The sequence below is a fragment of the Carassius auratus genome, chromosome 40 (genome assembly GCF_003368295.1).
Source record: "Carassius auratus strain Wakin chromosome 40, ASM336829v1, whole genome shotgun sequence".
Taxonomy (NCBI): domain Eukaryota; kingdom Metazoa; phylum Chordata; class Actinopteri; order Cypriniformes; family Cyprinidae; genus Carassius; species Carassius auratus.
The window spans coordinates 4,765,510-4,783,040 of NC_039282.1; the positions used below are offsets into that span (position 1 = coordinate 4,765,510).

Here is a 17,531-nt window from a genome sequence, read left to right on the forward strand (position 1 = left end):
AATATTCATAAATAACTGAAGTGATTATTTTTTAATTCAGTTTACTCTTGTGCATAACTCTGAAGCATATAATGATGTTTCTGTCATAGAAAGTAGTTCAGGCAAGCTTTAATCATTGTACAATACCCTGGAGTAGATCGTTCAGCAGACAGCAGTGCTAAATACATCTTATCAAGACATTTCTAGTTTAATTTGTAATTTTATTTTTTAAATGTGTACACACATGTGCATAGCCTAACAAACTGAATTTAGCCTAATGTCAAAGCTACTTTCTCATCAGCATCAAAGTTAATGAAGGAGGTTTCCTATTTATCATAAATCACATCACACATTAACAAAACCCACAATTTCATATTGAACTGTAATTATGTAATGGATTGCATAAATCAGAGGCTTGGAAACAGATGCTGCTTTGACGGCACTAACGGGATGGTTTAAACAGAAATGACACTTTCAGCCATATGGTTGTGATGAGCCACACTGATGAAGGTCTTGGACTACCATCCCTGACCTTCAGCACTGAAGCGCTCTTATGTGAACAGACTGCATTAAACTTTATTGCCATTCCAGGCTGCAGAGTTTCCAGAATATACAATCAGCTGGAAATCAAGTCTGACTTATAGTTCCTGCTTCTTTTCCCTGAATGTTACTATTCTGTATTTCTTCCCAAGCACACATGGCGGCATTAGCCATTTTTTCCACACTAAAAGGTCAGAGACCGTCTGGCTTCGGATTCAGACACAGTGCTGTAGACAGCAGATGAAGGGAAAAATCAGGCAAGCTGGACACCATAGGTCACATTAGATGCAGTACCCAAGATATTCAAAGGACACGCAAGAAATGTGCAGTATATAAAACCAAAGAGTGTCAAAAAAAATAATTAACTGCTAAGAAAACAACATATAACAAAAGGTCATGCATGCTCTTACTACGCCCTAGATTAAATAATAGATTTATTAATAAAATATATATATATATTTAATCAAAGATTTATATAATATATATATATATATATATATATATATATATAATGCATGTCTTTGTAGGGCTTTTATCTCTACAGCTGCTTTCTCGTTTTTATTTTCCTACATCTCTGCCCCATCATACTGTCCCTGCCTTGTTTTACATTCCAGGACAAAACTTTGAGGTCCCTCAGCATCTGAGCTGAGAGACAGGTGCTAAACCAGTCGATGTTTCTGTGACTTTGTTCATTTGTTCCAAAGTACACAATGTCCAGTCCATTGAGCAAAATCCAACAACAAAAGCGGGTGGAATGCACCAGGTGGGGTTGGATTGGCAGGCAGACATTATACCCTTTCACGGCGAGATCTGTCGTGGAACTGCTACGCACAACGTAGAGTCGACTAGACTGCAATCTGTCACCCAAGATTCATCTCGGCGTCTCGGCACTTTCATCCCTTTACTGCAGCGCAGCGGCTCTCCGCACCCCTCCTCCTTCAGACTGACGGAAACAGAGCCGCTCTCTTCAGCTGGAGACGCTCCATTTCCCACAAACCACCCATGCAAGTGACAGCAGTGATGCAGGCAGTGGCCCTGCAAAGTTCAGACTGAGCAGCAGACACATTGAGATGGACAGACCGCTAAAATGACGACAAGCTGCTCCGATGTTGCCTGCGGGAAAATGCCTGTCCACGAACTGTTTTCTCAATTTCCACCTTGCTAATACTTAGCAGTAAAAACATAGCCTCAATCCACACCTGCACTTAATCTATGCATGACATTTTAATGTGTGCTCTAAGGTGGTATCGGTTTGTATATTCACTTTTAGTTTAATCCACACAGACAGCGGAATTTCAGGATAATGTCTCAAATAGGAGCCTAAAAGAAACAGTTCAGCTAAAAACACAAAAACTGTCATTATCTACTCACTCGGTTCCAAAATTGAACACAGCTGCACCATGGAATACAAAAAGGAATATTTCTGTTGGAATCTACATGGCTTTAACAGTTACATGACCTTTTGTGAAGATAATCAATAAAATAAAATACAAATAAAAATATATAAAGTTTTGTTTCACAGAACAAAGTAATTTGTATAGGTTTGGAATGACATGCAACTAATTGGGTTTTAAGAGGTAAACCTCTGTAGATGATATTTAATTCTACACAAATCTCTATAGTGCAGGATAGATTACCTTTCATTTGGTCTATTTTTCTGGAATAGAAACTGCTAACTTTAAAAAAAAAAATAATAATAATAATAATAATAAAACATATGTTACCTTTCAAAACAAAAGGCCAGTAAGATTTTCTTTTAATGAATAACATTATTTTTTATTTTATTTTTGAAAAATACTGATTCAGTAATATGCATTAAATTGGTCAAAAGTGACAGTAAAGACAATTATTATGTTGCATCAGGTATTTATTTTAATTAACACTGTTGTAATAAATGTTTATTGAAACAAAGCAAATTAGAATTATTTCTAAAGAATCATTTGACACTGAAGAATTTAGTTGTTGAAAATTCAGATTTTCCATTACAGGAACTAATTACATTTTCAAATACATTAAAATAGAAAACAGTTATTTTAAATTGTAGTAATATTTCACAATATTCCAATATTTGATGATTTTTTTTTTTTTGATCAATTAAATGCAGCTTTGTTGAGCATAAGAAAATCCTTTCAAAATCATTTATCAGCCAAAAATGTATTTGTGCCAACTGTTGTAATAGAGAGTAGGCTAACATCTTTCAGGGGGTCTATAAAGGAGCAGTATGCAAATTTTACACTACCAACAGCACCATGTGAAACAAAAAACAAAAAAAACACTTTTCAAAAAACCTTCTCTAAGCTCACACCAATGGTCGAGACAATGCAACAAACGTGGCACAAAAATGTAGGCACTCAAACAATGCAGAAACTGCCACTGAGCCATACATCAAATGAACCTTTGAGTTGTCTCTGCACATCCAGCTGGGATAGGACCAATTATTTTAAATTACACTCATTATCTTTCTGGTCAGAGACACAGGGGTAGGAATCATTACGGAGTTCAAAAATAAGAAATGCACATCTATTTATAAATCACAACTGAAGCAGTGCAGATCATACAGCAATGCAAGGTCAGGTGTCTGCATCAGTAAAGCCAAGATACAATATATCTCTGATGCCATCTGGAGCCAAAGAGGAGTAATTCTACATAAGCAAGACCCAGATCTACACAAACTTGCCTAACTCTCTATTTTATAACAGTTGATATTATTGCAGTGTGATTAATAAATAATTATGCTCCACTAAGAATATGAATTATGCATGCATCTAATGAGGTCTTATATGCATATGCATACACACACATGAACCAATTTAGCTGACTCAACATAAAAGCAACAACAGCTTTTGATGACACTAAGGCTTCTAAGGCTTCTGGATCTCAGATGTTGAACTACAATATTACTAGTTATATTTTTAGCCCCGCCGATCTGATATGGTTGTGTCAGCAGGGGAGAGAAATATTACAGGGGCAGCCCTAGTAAATAAATCAATGATACTAATAAATGTTTTTGCAAATCCCCATTAGCTCTCTCCTGTAATTATCTGCCAGCTGACAAACATTCATAGCGTCTGGGATGCAGTTTCATCTGTGAATCGAGAACACCACGATCAACTGAGTGCTGGAACTGCAAAGCACATTTCTAAAAACATCTCCTGAAGCCGTTTCAACATGCATCCAATCCTGAAGCTCTAGTGCTCGCAGCCTCTCTGTTGCAAATAGGATGCGAGAGAGTGCGCATGGGGAGATTTGCCTGCGTTTCTGTCTCATGAATCACTCCTGCGCACAAGCTTGTGGAGTGGGCGTCAGTGATCACAGTTCACAGTTACGTAAGTCCTCCCAGCGCCTGCTGGAGCTGCTGTCTGCTGTAGCAAACCATCTGCCTCTCCGTCTCCTTCAATGGAGTCTCCAGCTCTCGGGCCTTTTAAAGGAATAGTTTGCCCAACTCTGCCATGATTTACTCGCCCTTATGTCAGTATAAAATCAGTCACTGTCATTTTTTCATGCCACACAACGAAAACTCAAAGATCACACCATGCTCCAACATAGAAAAATGATCTATACTGTGCATACGCTACATTCCAAGTCCCCTGAAGTCAAACGATAGCTCTGTGCAAAGAAAATATCACATTTAAAGGCACAGATAAGAATAAGAAATTTACATTTGGTAATTACTTACTCTCTTGTCATTCTATATGCTTATAATTCGCATATTATGCCACACACAGGCTCTCAATGACAGCTGATCAACAATTTCAACAGTAGGCTAGATGGAGGTGGGTTAAATGCAGAGTAAATTTCCCAACATTGATCAGTGAAAGTAATCCACCAATACATGATTTACTATGAATATTCACATCACTCTAAAATGACGACGCGCCCAGAGCAGCAGAACTGTACAAATGCTGGACATCCATACACCACGCCACAGCATTATAAACCACCATATACACCTCAAGAACAATGTGTATGACTCAATACTCGTCTAATAATAAAGCACTCACCTGTCACTTCTAAATAAAGTCTGTGCATGTCATTCCATGTCCCTTTAAACATGGCCAAATAACTTGTGCTTGGGGCTAGCTGTTAGCCACTCATAGCTGCAATCTATCAAAAACCTTTGTTGCATATTTAGTTTGAGTAGTTAATCGTTTCTTAGGTATTCCTCTTATTTGCAAAAGAGTGCCTTAATAAAAGCAGATCGGCTACAAGATCTGGTCTAGAGGTGCCGGCGACAGCGGTTTGGAAATACCCAACTAAACGATGGATGCAGTCTGGGCTACTTTAACAATGTGGCCGCGGGTTGTTTGCATGTCTGCTGGTTGAAGCGACCTCAATAACATGATAGTTAGTCCCTGTAATGGAATTTTTAAGGAGGGTACACCTCGAAACGCATTTGGGCAGGTTTTGCCGAGAAAACCTGGCAACCCTAGCTGGGGTAAGAACTGAGCACGTAGACCCAGAGGGCATGCAGTCATTGAACGCCAAAATTTGATTGGCTGATGATTCTGTCACTATTGCTCCTTACAAATCAGATGTGACGTCATTGCACAAAAGAGAAACACTATCTGTAGTGCTGGCCGTAGACTTTTTTATGTAGGATATTCCAGTTCTCAATTTTGTGGACATTACACAAATGAAAATGATACCTAAATAATAATAAAAACATTTTTTTACACAATTTTATAGGGCAAGCAGAGAAGGCCCTGCTGACCCTGACGGCCCACCACTGGAGTAAACACAGTGGAGCTGGTTTTAATTTTACCTTAGCTTTCTTCATATGATTCATCACGTTCCCAAGGTCCTCCACATCAATGACGGAGCCATGAGACTCCTCTTCCTCAGAGGAGGACTCTGCATCACTGCTGGACTCTCACCTCTTCCTGAAAACCAAAACAAACAAAAAAAACTGTAAGCTTTGGGGAAACTCTTGTGAACACTTCAACTGTCGGAAATGTGGTTCTGGCCCAGATAAATGTAGCTGATGATAGTATAAAGAAGCTGAGTGAACGTGAAGTTTGCCAGGTGCTTAAAACATTTATGACAGGTTTTTATGAAACTATTGGTCAGTTTGTCTGCTTGACAATCCCATTTTCACTGCAACAATAAAACTGAAGTGAGATAAACAAAATGGGAGATATTTCTTTTTTGTAAAAACAGAAGTTGCCAAAGTTTCTTTTGGGGATATAATTTGAAGTTGTAAAAAGGTAATAAATTGCAATATAATCGCAATATATTTAAAATCACAATAATATTGTACCGTGACACAAGTACCGTGATAATATCGTATCGTAGGGCCTCTGGTGATTCCCACCCCTAATTAGCAGTCATTGGATTTGTTTCATTTGTCTCTCTAGTCAGTGGAAACATTTCTGAAAGCACTCAAGTAATGGCCCTGATGGGAAAGTCGTGGCCTAGTGGTTAGAGAGTTTGACTCCTAACCCTAAGGTTGTGGGTTCGAATCTCAGGCTGGCAATACCACGACTGAGGTGCCCTTGAGCCAGACCCCAAACTGATCCCCTTTCATTTGAATGTAATCCAGAGCCAGATTGGTTTGTTGTGTCCAAAAGGGGAAAAATGGGTCAGTTTTGATTTCATGCGTCTTATTAAATGCAATCATTAATATGACTCAAAGGGGCTTTGAGTCTGAGTAAAGAATATGAGAGGGACATCTAAGAGAATTAAATTTCATCCGGAGTCAGAAATGTTAGCCCTGCTGTTCAGATCCCATTTCCATGAGTGCAGCACAGACTGCAGGGGAACGATCTGCTCTCGGGATGTGCAGTGCGAGAGCAGTTACCATGACTACATGTGTTCACAGACATCACAGAGGAGGGCTGGCTTGCCTCAGAGTTGTTCTTCTGAGCGAGCGAGTGGCTGTCCTCTGCCTCCTCCTTATGTTTCTTCTTATTCTTACAGCTGCCGTTCTTGCACTTGCCAGGGCAGGCTTTCTTCTCACCCTTGGCCAGGGCTGCAGTCGCCTTCTCCTCTGGTCATGATCCGTGCGGCGCTCAGCATCCACAACCACTTATCTATATTCTTACTGACCTGAATACAGAAGATATATTTAGTGTAAGATGCAACACAGTCCCATCAAAAATGGAGAGAAAAAAGCAGGTGTGTCTCACAGTGTTATAATGGACAACATAAACAGAGTTCCCCAGCCCAAAGATGGCGTATCTCATTCCCTTCAGGTAGGTTTTCCCATATCGGAAGTCCATGGAGGCTTCCTCAAGCCATTTACAGAACCATTCTGCGCTCTCAGTGGGCTTCCCATCTGTGTATGTGGCCACCAGGAACACACAGATCATCTTGCTTGAGCACTAGAGAACAATTATATCAGAGCATTAAGAAATATTTAATATGGTACTCATGGAAGCAGCTGTCTACTAAATGTCTGGGTCTTATTTCTCTAAAATCAAAAGAAAAAAATAACTTTTGACTTAATATATAATTTATTATATAATTTTATATCAAAACTATTAAATATATAATTTGACAATGTAATTTGGGGTGATAGATAATCTGATAATCTGAACATTTCTTGACCATTACTGTTCTTAATATTTAAAACAGAGTAAACATCTCAAATAAACCATGCTATAAGCAGGGTTGTTATCGTAATCTAAAACCATTTTTTTTTTATTGCAATAAATAAAAAAATAAAAGAAAATAACTACAAAAAATATTAATAAAATTATTGAAATATCAAACGTATTAGATATTTAAAAAAAATCTAATTGAGCATTTTTTTCTTAGTTTAGTGTTAATGTAATTTTGACTTCTGCCTTTGTCTGGTGCTACAGAAGTCGTTTAAGGAAACAAAATAGCAAAATAGCTTAGAGTATGCAATTAATGCAAAATCCCATCCAGGTAATTTGTCATTTATGCTCAAAGAATGAATATTTTTTTAACAACAGGTACTTTGAGATCTGAGAGGTGATATTGGTGAAGGTTTTGTTTACTGATAAACTTTTCTGACTGTTTCTGATATCAGATGGCCACTTTGCATAACCAGGATGAAGCATACTTGCTTGGAAGCAAGGACAAATCTTTAACAGGTTGTAAGCTTCTGTCCATTGGCGATGTTCTTCAAGTATGTCAGCACTGAATGGCATGAAGCATGAAGCACCAGTGCAGACCATGAAGGAGGTCCAAGACTTTTGGGAAAAGGCCTGCATTCCCATAAGTTGTTTTCAGCATGTGGTGAAGAAGCTCAAAGACCTTGTAAGAAAATAAGAGGCCATGAAGAAGAACAAAAGGAGAATGGCCCAAAACAACTGCAGAATGAAGAAGAATTCAGGAAGACCTTGAATGATCTTTTTGACATTACTCACCAAGACGCACTGAAGATGATTAAGATCACTGAAGATTGGCCATTTTTGGAGGCACAGTGTGAAAAGGGAAAATGGGAAAGCATGGTGGGAGCTAATGTATAGCTGGCCAAGCAGAAAGAGATGAAAGCAAAGCATGAACAGATGATGATGAAGTGGATTGAGAATAATGTCATGCTGGAGGCCTCTGCTTCTAGTTCCTCTGCCGGAGAAAGAGAGGGGAAAGGAGCTGCTGCAGCAGCTATGAGGAACTGTACGAGGGGAAGGAAGAACATTCTCAGTCTGGACGTCCTTTCAGCAATAGATCAAACCAAAATTAAAACGATGGTTACACAGTATATACACTGTCTGCTGTGCTCCATGCTTCTGGTCAGCGGGTTGAGGAGTTCAATATCAACCACTCTTCTATCAGCCAGCTCGTCATCAGTACCCTAAGGATCGCTTTGCGGAGCTCACGTCAGGTTTGGAGAACTGGATTCGGCCTATTTACTTCGACACAACCTCAAGCAATCCAGGCAGGAAGAAGGGAGCTTGCAGTTGTTTGAGTGGATACTGGGAAAAGATCTACTGCACTTGGCTTGCCGCCACCATATTCATGAGATCATGTTGGAGGAAGTCTTTCCCATAACCATGGGTCCATCAACCAGTCCAGCTTCACCGATTTATTCCCTGAAGATTTTTGCCTTGAGTCATCTTCCCGCTCACACGAGCTAAAAGGAATGAAGGAACTATGTGTCTTTGGGGTGAAGGACTATGTAAAGTCTTGGTTCTGCTTCCGCCTCCCAATCGTTGCACCCAAAAAAAGTCAATGGCTGCTTCAAATGACAGAGCAGCAAAGCGTGCCTCGAAAAAGCTGGTGAACCACCTCTGTTATTTCAAGGAGGAATTGGTTGCACTGGCCCTGTTTGATCCAGATGTCTCAGTGGAGGAAAAAAAAGACAATGGTAGCTGCAATGGAGACAGGAGCAAGAGAAAAGAGTGCATGTACACCTACAAAGCATTGGAATGAAGGATTTGAGCAACTTGATCTCAGCTTGATCTCCATCAGGACTTCCTACATGAAGATCATGTTACCTGACCACACGATGCAACCTACATCACAGCTGAGGAGATTGCCGAGAGCCTGATGGTCCTACTAATGGTCTTGTACAATGCTTTTATGGTCATTAAGACCAAATTTTGTTGAGCACACCCCAAACATAGTCCAATATGAGAGAAATTAGGTTTGTTTCCATTTCTCATGAAGGGGAACTGACTGGGCGGGTGAGAGACATGCATTTTATCCTGTAAATGTTATCAGAGTAAGTGGTAATTAAAAGATATGAAGCTATAGTTATTCATGTGATATTCTTAATACTAAAAAAGTGAAATACTCATGCAAGCATGACAGATCCTAAAGCTTAAACCATCCAAAATCCAAAAATTCTGAAGAAGTTATAATCAGCCTGTATGGGGCCAGTGAAGCACATGCTACGCTCACCTCCTCAGCTAGTCTGTCCTCGGGGTCGTACTCTTTCATATCTATGACCTCACACACTGGATCCCCTGAGCACTGACGTCTCCAGCAAGCTCTTTTGCAAAACCCTAGGCTGAGTTGAAAATAGTAGTTTACAACCACATCCCACAGTTGCATGTAATTTGCGCTAATTAATTAAATATATTTATTATAATAATTAAATTGAAGGTCAAATTTTTTTTTCAGGATTCTTTGATGAATAGAAAGTTCAACAGAAAAGCATTTATTTGAAACAGAAATCTTTTAACATTAACATTATACCATTTAACATTTTTAACACTTTTTATAAATTAAATGCATCCTTACTGCATTTTAATCTTACTCCACACTTTTGAATGGTAGCATATGACAATTAAAAATATTGAGCAACACAGCTGTTTTCAACATTGATAATAATAATAATAATAATAATAATAATAATAAATGTTGCTTGAGCATCAAATCAGCATATTAGAATGATTTTTGAAGGATCGTGTGACACTGAAGACTTGCATAATAATGCTGAAGATCAGCTTTGTATCAAAGGAATAAATTACATTTTAAAGTATACTGAAATAGAAGGTTATTTCAAATTGTAAAAATATTTATGTTTTAATCAAATAAATGCAGAACTAGTGAGCACAAAACATTTATTTTAAAAACATCCCTATTATTCCAGTCTTTTGATCAGCAATGTATACAAACCTTTCCTGTTCCTGTCTGTGATCATGTGATCCATCAACACTTTGACCCCAGAAACATGAATGACTTTTTCTGTTTCAGCTGAAAGCTCCTGCTTTCTTGCAGATTTATAAAGCCAAGGGCTTACAGGGTTGACCGTATTTTTCTATAAAGCACATTTCAATCGTATAAGTAGGTTGTGTGCTTATCATTTATTAGCCACCAAGAAAAAAAAAACTAACAAATATTTTAAATAGCAGAGAGGCTTTAAGAGTAAACATGCTTAATTACCTTTTTGAAAAGCATGTTCACAGTAAAGCAGACTCCTATGAGAACAGCAGCAGCAGTGAACACATATAACCTGTTCTGCCACACAGTGAGCAGGTAGCTCTCAGTGAAATCCCATACATCATTCAAAGCACCTGTAAAGAAAGACGAGGGAATAAAGTTTGCACACTTGACTTGTTGGGAACAATGTAAACAAACAATAAGTGACGTCAGCTATTGATGAGATTGACCATCGCTATAGAACAATACTGTCTCACAACTTCGAGAGCTGCCTAGAAAGAAGGTTTACTATGACAGCAGCGTTTAAACACTGGAGAGGTGCCTGGGTTGTCTAAGAACGCTGTCTAGGTAGGATGCTCACTAGGTTTTGAAACACAGCATAACCGAGAAAAGTACGATATGCGTGCATGTGCAATTAAAGCACAGCCGTAATGTTAAACGATGATCTATGATTAGCAGTTTTAATTTAACTCCGTTCTGATGCTCACTTATCAGCTATGCATTGATATATTGTCCTACCTGACGCGATAACATCGCTAAAAACAACATCTGCTGCAATTAAACAGAAGCAACTGTTTATAAAATCCTCTGCCGAGAATCTTACTTCATAATGTCGCAAATAAATAACAGGCTAACTTTACGATTGCATGTCGAAGGCCGCTGCCAAATTGTTATGACAGGAATGCTGGGAAAATGAGTTCTTCTTTACTAAACACAAAATGCATTCTGAATGTTTTCTGAATGACAATAAACACATTCAGTATGGATTGTTATGTAAGACACCTTATTAACTTAAATCTGCATATTTTGTAAAAAAGAAAAAAAGAAAAAGAAAAAGAAAGATTTATATATTTATACAAATATACTGTAAACTACTGTTAAATATGACTTAAAGAAGTCTATAATGCTCATCAAGGCTGCATTTACTTGATGAAAACACAGAAAAAATACAGAAATCTTGCAAATTTCTCAAGAAATCATTCTAATATGCTGATTTATTATTAGAATTATCAATGTTGGCAACAGTTGTGCTGCCAAATGTTTTTTTTTTTTTTTTTCAGGATTCCTTGATGAATAAAAACAGCATTTATTTAAAATGTAAATCTTTTTTAACAATATAAATCTTTGTTATCACTTCTTATCAATATAACACATCCCAGTTGAATAAAAGTTGTAGTTTCTTTCAAAAAAAAAGAATAAAAATTTACTGACCCCAAACTTTTGATTTGTAGTATATATTGTTAGAAAAGATTTAGATTTAAAATAAATGCTCTTCTTTTAACGTTTATTCATCAAGGAATCCTGATAAAAATATATCACAGGTTCCAAAAAAATATTAAGCAGAACAACATTTTCCAGCACTGATAATAAATTAGCATATTAGAATGATTTCTGAAGGATCATGTTGATCCTGAAAATTCAACTTTCTGATCCCAACAGTAGTATATACATACATATATATATATGTATGTATATGTGTGTGTGTGTGTGTGCATTAGTTAAAAGAATTATAGAAAATTTCTGACAATTTTAGTGTTTTATATATTTAAAGCTAGTGGGGAAAAAAAGAAGATTAAATTAATTTTTTTATTTCTATTTAAAAGGCATAATTCAAATGATAAGCAGGAATTCCATTTTTGGATTAACTACCCTTTAATCACCTTCTTTCACTGACCATTTGTTGTCAAATTAATTTGTTTAAAGCGGAATTGATATGACATGAAGGATTTCAGATATTTAATATTTGTCCGTGAGCATCCTCTTGCGTTCAGTCGCGTCATCAGACGCATGTAGCGCGCATGCGCGTTCCTGCGACTGTAGTTTTATTATTGACACAAGCAATATGTCAACTGCGCAGAGGGGTGGCCTGTCAAGTAGCGTTGGACTGCAAGCCCATGGGTGGGTTTACCGATAAATCCATGACGAGTCATTTAAAGGAGGATCTAATCAGACTGACACACGGAATATTCTTTGGTTTAAAGCTTCGCTCGGCTGTCTTCTGACCCCTGTTACAGTGCGGCAGCGGCGGATGGCCAGCGGTGCTGATGATACCGGCCGGTGTGTTGACTTCTGAAGAGACACGGTGGCCTGTCACATCGATTTTCAATGACTTGTAGTTAAATAAGTGGCTTTACAGTAAAAGTAAAAATGAGCGTCGCGGTGTATGTTATATCCACGGTTACCGGATATGTGCTCTCCTCGGCATTACTGCTCAAGTATCCGTCTCTGCTGCACCGGCGAAAGAGAGAAGCCTTCCGGAGCAAACACATCTCACACCGCGGCGGTGAGTGAACCGAGCTACATCAACTCTACACCAGCCCGAGGCTTCGCTCACTGTTTCTTCTTGTAGTTCAATAGAAACCTTGTGAGCTGTAATGTACAAAATGCTGACTAGGTAGGAAGCTCACTAGGTTTTGACACACAGGCGATGAATCTTACAGGGTTACATTCATAAGATTACTGACTGAAGCCTGAAGTCATCCACTTAGAACATTTTTTTCTTTTATGTAATGAAAAGCCTGTTTACTTTTTTTTAGGTCATATTTCATAATCCTTCCACGTTGTTGGTTCAGAGGGTTCATCATTGACTTTATTGACTGGAGTGTGGACTGTGAACCCAGAATACTGTAGAAGCTAGCTGCTACATACAGTCTTTAACATAAACACCAGCTGAAGTAGTTAGTTGACTGACAAAAGTAAATACCGAGCATTGCTATAACATGCAATTTGTCCTGGTTCTTATTATTGTGTTCTTTCTTCATCTCCAGGAGCTGGTGAGAACTTGGAGAACACAATGGCAGCCTTCAGGCAGTGAGTTTCTAAATGGGGCGCTGTTTTATTGCTTGGATTTGCATTGATGATTGTGAATGTGCTTAAACCTAACATGATTGGTTAACTTTGTATGCGTGATCTTGACGAATTCAGAGTGTGTCTCTTAATGCAAGTGACATCATCAGTTATACATTTTACGAGCATCTGGATGAAAATGATCACGACTTATGGACAGATGCTTCCTTAACTCATCTGTTGTACATCCTCTTCTTCCTCAGCGCTGTTCAGCTTGGCACTGACATGCTGGAGCTGGACTGTCATTTGACCAAGGATGAGCAGGTGGTGGTGTTGCATGATTCAAACCTGAAGCGGTCGACTGGAATTAACGCGTACATTTCTGATGTGGCTTACGCTGTGAGTGGAGAAACTCCAGACACTTTGCAGTCCATATGTTTCAAGCCTTGACTAATTTGAAGTAGGGGCTAAAGCTCTTACGTCTGTATGTAAGTGTTTGTGTGTTTGTCTTCTTAGGATCTTCCACCTTACCTTTGTAAGCTTGGGGTGACTTTCACACGGGGTGAGTGTACAGTCCAGGTAATGTTCAGATAAAATCAAGAAAAAAATGGCTTTGCTTATAAATTGCTAGTAAGTTTGATGAATAATAACAAGGAAATGACACATTTAATTAATCATTACATTTTATGTAGAAATACTGAAATCGTATTGTCTTACATTCAATCATTTTTCTTAATTTGTTTATTTTCTATTCTTTTTTTATAGTGAAATTGAATCATGAAAACAACAGTTGTAGTATTCGCAAAAACATTTTTTATTTTAAATAAGTTGCCATAATGTAAATTGAATGAAAGTAGATTGTTAACACCGATCACATGAACAGAAGTGCATGCACTTCTATAGTGAAATTAATTTTCTCAACTTTTCAGTTCATCTTTTCACTCAAATTTCAGTTCATCTTTTCACTCAATTAAAATCCAAAACTGATGCACACGTGTTTTTCAAGCCACTGTATATGTTTCAAATATATTTTGTATTCCTGATGTGTTTCAGAGTGCTACTGTGAAGGAGGAGATGACAAACGCATGCCTCTGCTAAGAGACGTGTTTGAATCCTTCCCAAACACCCCTGTAAACATCGACATCAAGGTCAACAATGACACTCTCATCAAGAAGGTTTGTGAGGCCCATTCATTTCCTCGAATCCTCTGTCTGTGCTCAAATGAACCAGGTTGGTGAGAAGAGTTCAACAGACGCAAAATAAAGTCTTTACCTTTGTCCTGTCAGGTGTCCGAGCTGGTGGTCCAGTACAACAGGGAGCATCTGACCGTCTGGGGAAACTCCAGAAACGAAATCGTTAAGAAATGTTACAAAGAGGTGATACGCTGGTTATTAGTAAACAACAGACTTGAACAATGAATTGCCCAAAGTATGCAAAATGTCCGTTTCTGAAGTGTTTCTGTTTGTTTTGTAGAATCCACAAATCCCGATCTTGTTCAGTTTGCCCAGAGTGCTGCTGTTGCTCGGTCTTTTCTACACGGGACTCCTGCCCTTCGTCCCGCTTAAGGAACAGTTCCTGGAGATTCCCATGCCTTCAATCATTTCCAAGTGAGGAACATATGTGACCCTGGACCACAAAAACTCATTTTTCGAAATTGAGATTAATACATCATCTGAAAGCTGAATAAATAAGCTTTCCACTGATGTATGGTTTGTTAGGATAGATTAATATTGCAACCGAGATACAAATATTGGAAATTCCAAAATTTGAAAATTCAAAATATTGAGTAAATCGCCTTTAAGGTTTTCCAAATGAATTCTTAGCAATGCATATTACAAATCCAAAATTACCTTTTAATATATTTACTGTAGGCAATTTACAAAATATCTTCATGGAACACAATCTTTACTTAATATCCCAATGATTTTTGGCATTAAAGAAAAATTGATCATTTTGACCCATACAATGTATTTGTGGCTATTGCTACAAATATACCCCAGCGACTGGTTTTGTGGTCCAGGGTCACAAATGCATTTTAGTCACGCTTACATGCTCCTATATTTTTTCTCCTTCCAGTATAAAAAATAAATAAAATTGATTTGGTCCTTCGTAGATTCAGGCTCAGCAGATGAACGTTGTATGCTCACAGAACTAGACATTCTCTCTAAAGATTTAGTTGGAAATCTAAAAAGTGATAAAGATTTCGTCTCTTGCAGACTTAAAGATCCCGAGCGTCATAAACGAAGTCAGCGTTTCATAACATGGCTAGCAGACACGTAAGTTTATGTGCAATCTGGCCTCAATAAACCTTTTACCCAAATATTTACTAAGTGTTTCTTATGGGACAGTAGTTAACTGCCTGCTTTAGCGTTTTTGCACATTCTGGCCTTATTGATGTAAGTAATTACAAGCTTTACAAGGCTTAAACTTAGCCCATGTTATTCTAATACTTACTAGAGTCGGATGTGTTTTCAGGCTCCTCATGAGAAAAGCATTATTCGATCATCTGACAAGCAGAGGAATACAAGTGAGTATGAGATCTAGGTCATACGACACATGCTCTTGATGGGTAAGCGTCGCTTTGAGTGCTATGATGTGCATGAGCAGATGGCAGGAGCTTTGAATGGAATTTCGCTCTTGACTGGAATGTCATCATGGTACTTTTCCACTGGTCTTTGTTTTTTCCTTTCTAACCGCAGGTGTATGTCTGGGTGCTGAACGACGAGGAGGACTTCAAACGTGCCTTTGACCTTGGGGCTACAGGGATAATGACAGACTTTCCCACCAAGCTAAAAGAGTTCATGGAGAAAAACAACTACACTAAATAAGACTTGGCAGCCAAAGTAATGATCAATTAGATATCCCGCTGATATTTGGCCTCTAAATGGGCCTTTGAATTACCCAGCATTCTTCGATGTTTATGGTTATGAGTGTAGGTGTGGCAGCTATCAGTTTTGCGTTTATCAGCATCAGAGCCGTTTTAGAGCGTACAGGATGTCTTGAAATCCTTCTGTAGCTTCAAGTTCATAGCAATACACATGAGCCATAAAAGGTTATGATGAAATATCAGTCATGTAGGGGTGATGTCATGATCGTCATGACGTGTCTGTGACTTTTACTCTACAGGCACTTTCATTGTTTCATTGACTTGCAGTTGATTGGTTTATTACAGTGCATCTGTTTCTGCAATTATAACACTGAACTCACTAAAGAGTGTATTGTCTAAATGACTAGACGGAAGCTGCATATGTTTTTCCAACACACTAAAAATAAAAGTTAGTTTCAGGGGGGTGTACCGTGGAATTGTTGAGAGACCAATAATAAGAAAATATTAGAGATTTTTACATTTATTGTCATGTGTATATTTTGTTTTGTACATTTGTTTCTTTGTCAATTTTATGACGAGTTGTGGCTTAAAAGATGCTGAACTACTGCTTGAACCTTTATATTTAGTTTAATACATGACCAGTCAGAATTTTGACACACCAACTCAACTATGTCAACATAACATCTTTATAATATTACAGTAATCAAGACTATAAAATAAAACTTTAATTTAATACCATTAAAAAACATGTTATGCAAGTGAAAACTTGTATAACATGAATTGCATGTTATACCTATTGCATTGTAAGGTTGCATTTCTTACAATGCAACCTATTTGTAATTGTAAGGAATGGTTTTTAAATTGCTTTAAAACCTATTTCTGCTTTTCCTTTAATATCCACTCCAACTCATCCAAATATAATAATCAAATACATATAGGTACAATTAGTGAACAAAATTATGCATAGGGACATTTTTATTTGTCTTTAAAACCAATTTAACGTATTTAAGCAATAGAGTTTAGGTCAAAAGGTTTTGTGATCATGAACAACAATGTCAGTCAAGTGTGTCCAAGCTTTTGACTGGTTGTGTATATTGTACACTTGATGAATGAATTTGTGGTGGAGTGTAACTGGGTCACAAACAAGTGTAGCATGTAGGGTCATGTGACATTTGATTGTTCTTTTGCAATAACAGGAAAAGATTTTAACTTAAAAATGTTGGTGGTTTTGTTGTATTGAAAGGGAAAGGTAAACAGAAACATTTTCTCACTTTTTTAAGGATTTCCTATGAAAAACAGATGGCATTCAAAATTGGCATGACATTAACTCGCTCCTGAATAGAGGTGATCTTAAGACTTTGGATAATCAAGCATGAGTGGAGTTTAGATGTTCCCCATCTTTTGTGAAGTGTATATGGATACAGTAACTTTGTGCTGTGTTTAGTTTTGTCTAAACTGTGTTAAGTTTAAATGTAAATGATAGTCCTGTTATTCAAAAATGAGTTATTATAGATAGAAGAGATTTGCTATCCGCAGCACAGTTCTGTTTATATTTGTGAATATACATGCCATTAAATCTATTTTATAAATTAATTTAAACCAA

The 17,531-nt window shown here is 37.6% G+C and overlaps 1 protein-coding gene and 1 pseudogene across 1 annotated transcript; one reads left to right on the plus strand and one right to left on the minus strand.

Moving 5' to 3' along the window:
• LOC113058898 (S-adenosyl-L-methionine-dependent tRNA 4-demethylwyosine synthase-like) overlaps positions 1 to 10,848 on the minus strand; it is a 54,692-nt pseudogene extending 43,844 nt beyond the window's left edge.
• Positions 10,849 to 12,096: 1,248 nt separating this feature from the next.
• Positions 12,097 to 17,531, plus strand: LOC113058330 (lysophospholipase D GDPD1). Its single transcript, XM_026226108.1, has 10 exons — positions 12,097 to 12,598; positions 13,083 to 13,125; positions 13,365 to 13,500; positions 13,618 to 13,663; positions 14,155 to 14,276; positions 14,388 to 14,477; positions 14,575 to 14,708; positions 15,318 to 15,377; positions 15,577 to 15,628; positions 15,801 to 17,531. The coding sequence occupies exons 1-10, from the start codon at positions 12,463 to 12,465 to the stop codon at positions 15,927 to 15,929; spliced, it is 948 nt and encodes a 315-aa protein (XP_026081893.1). The 5' UTR covers positions 12,097 to 12,462; the 3' UTR covers positions 15,930 to 17,531.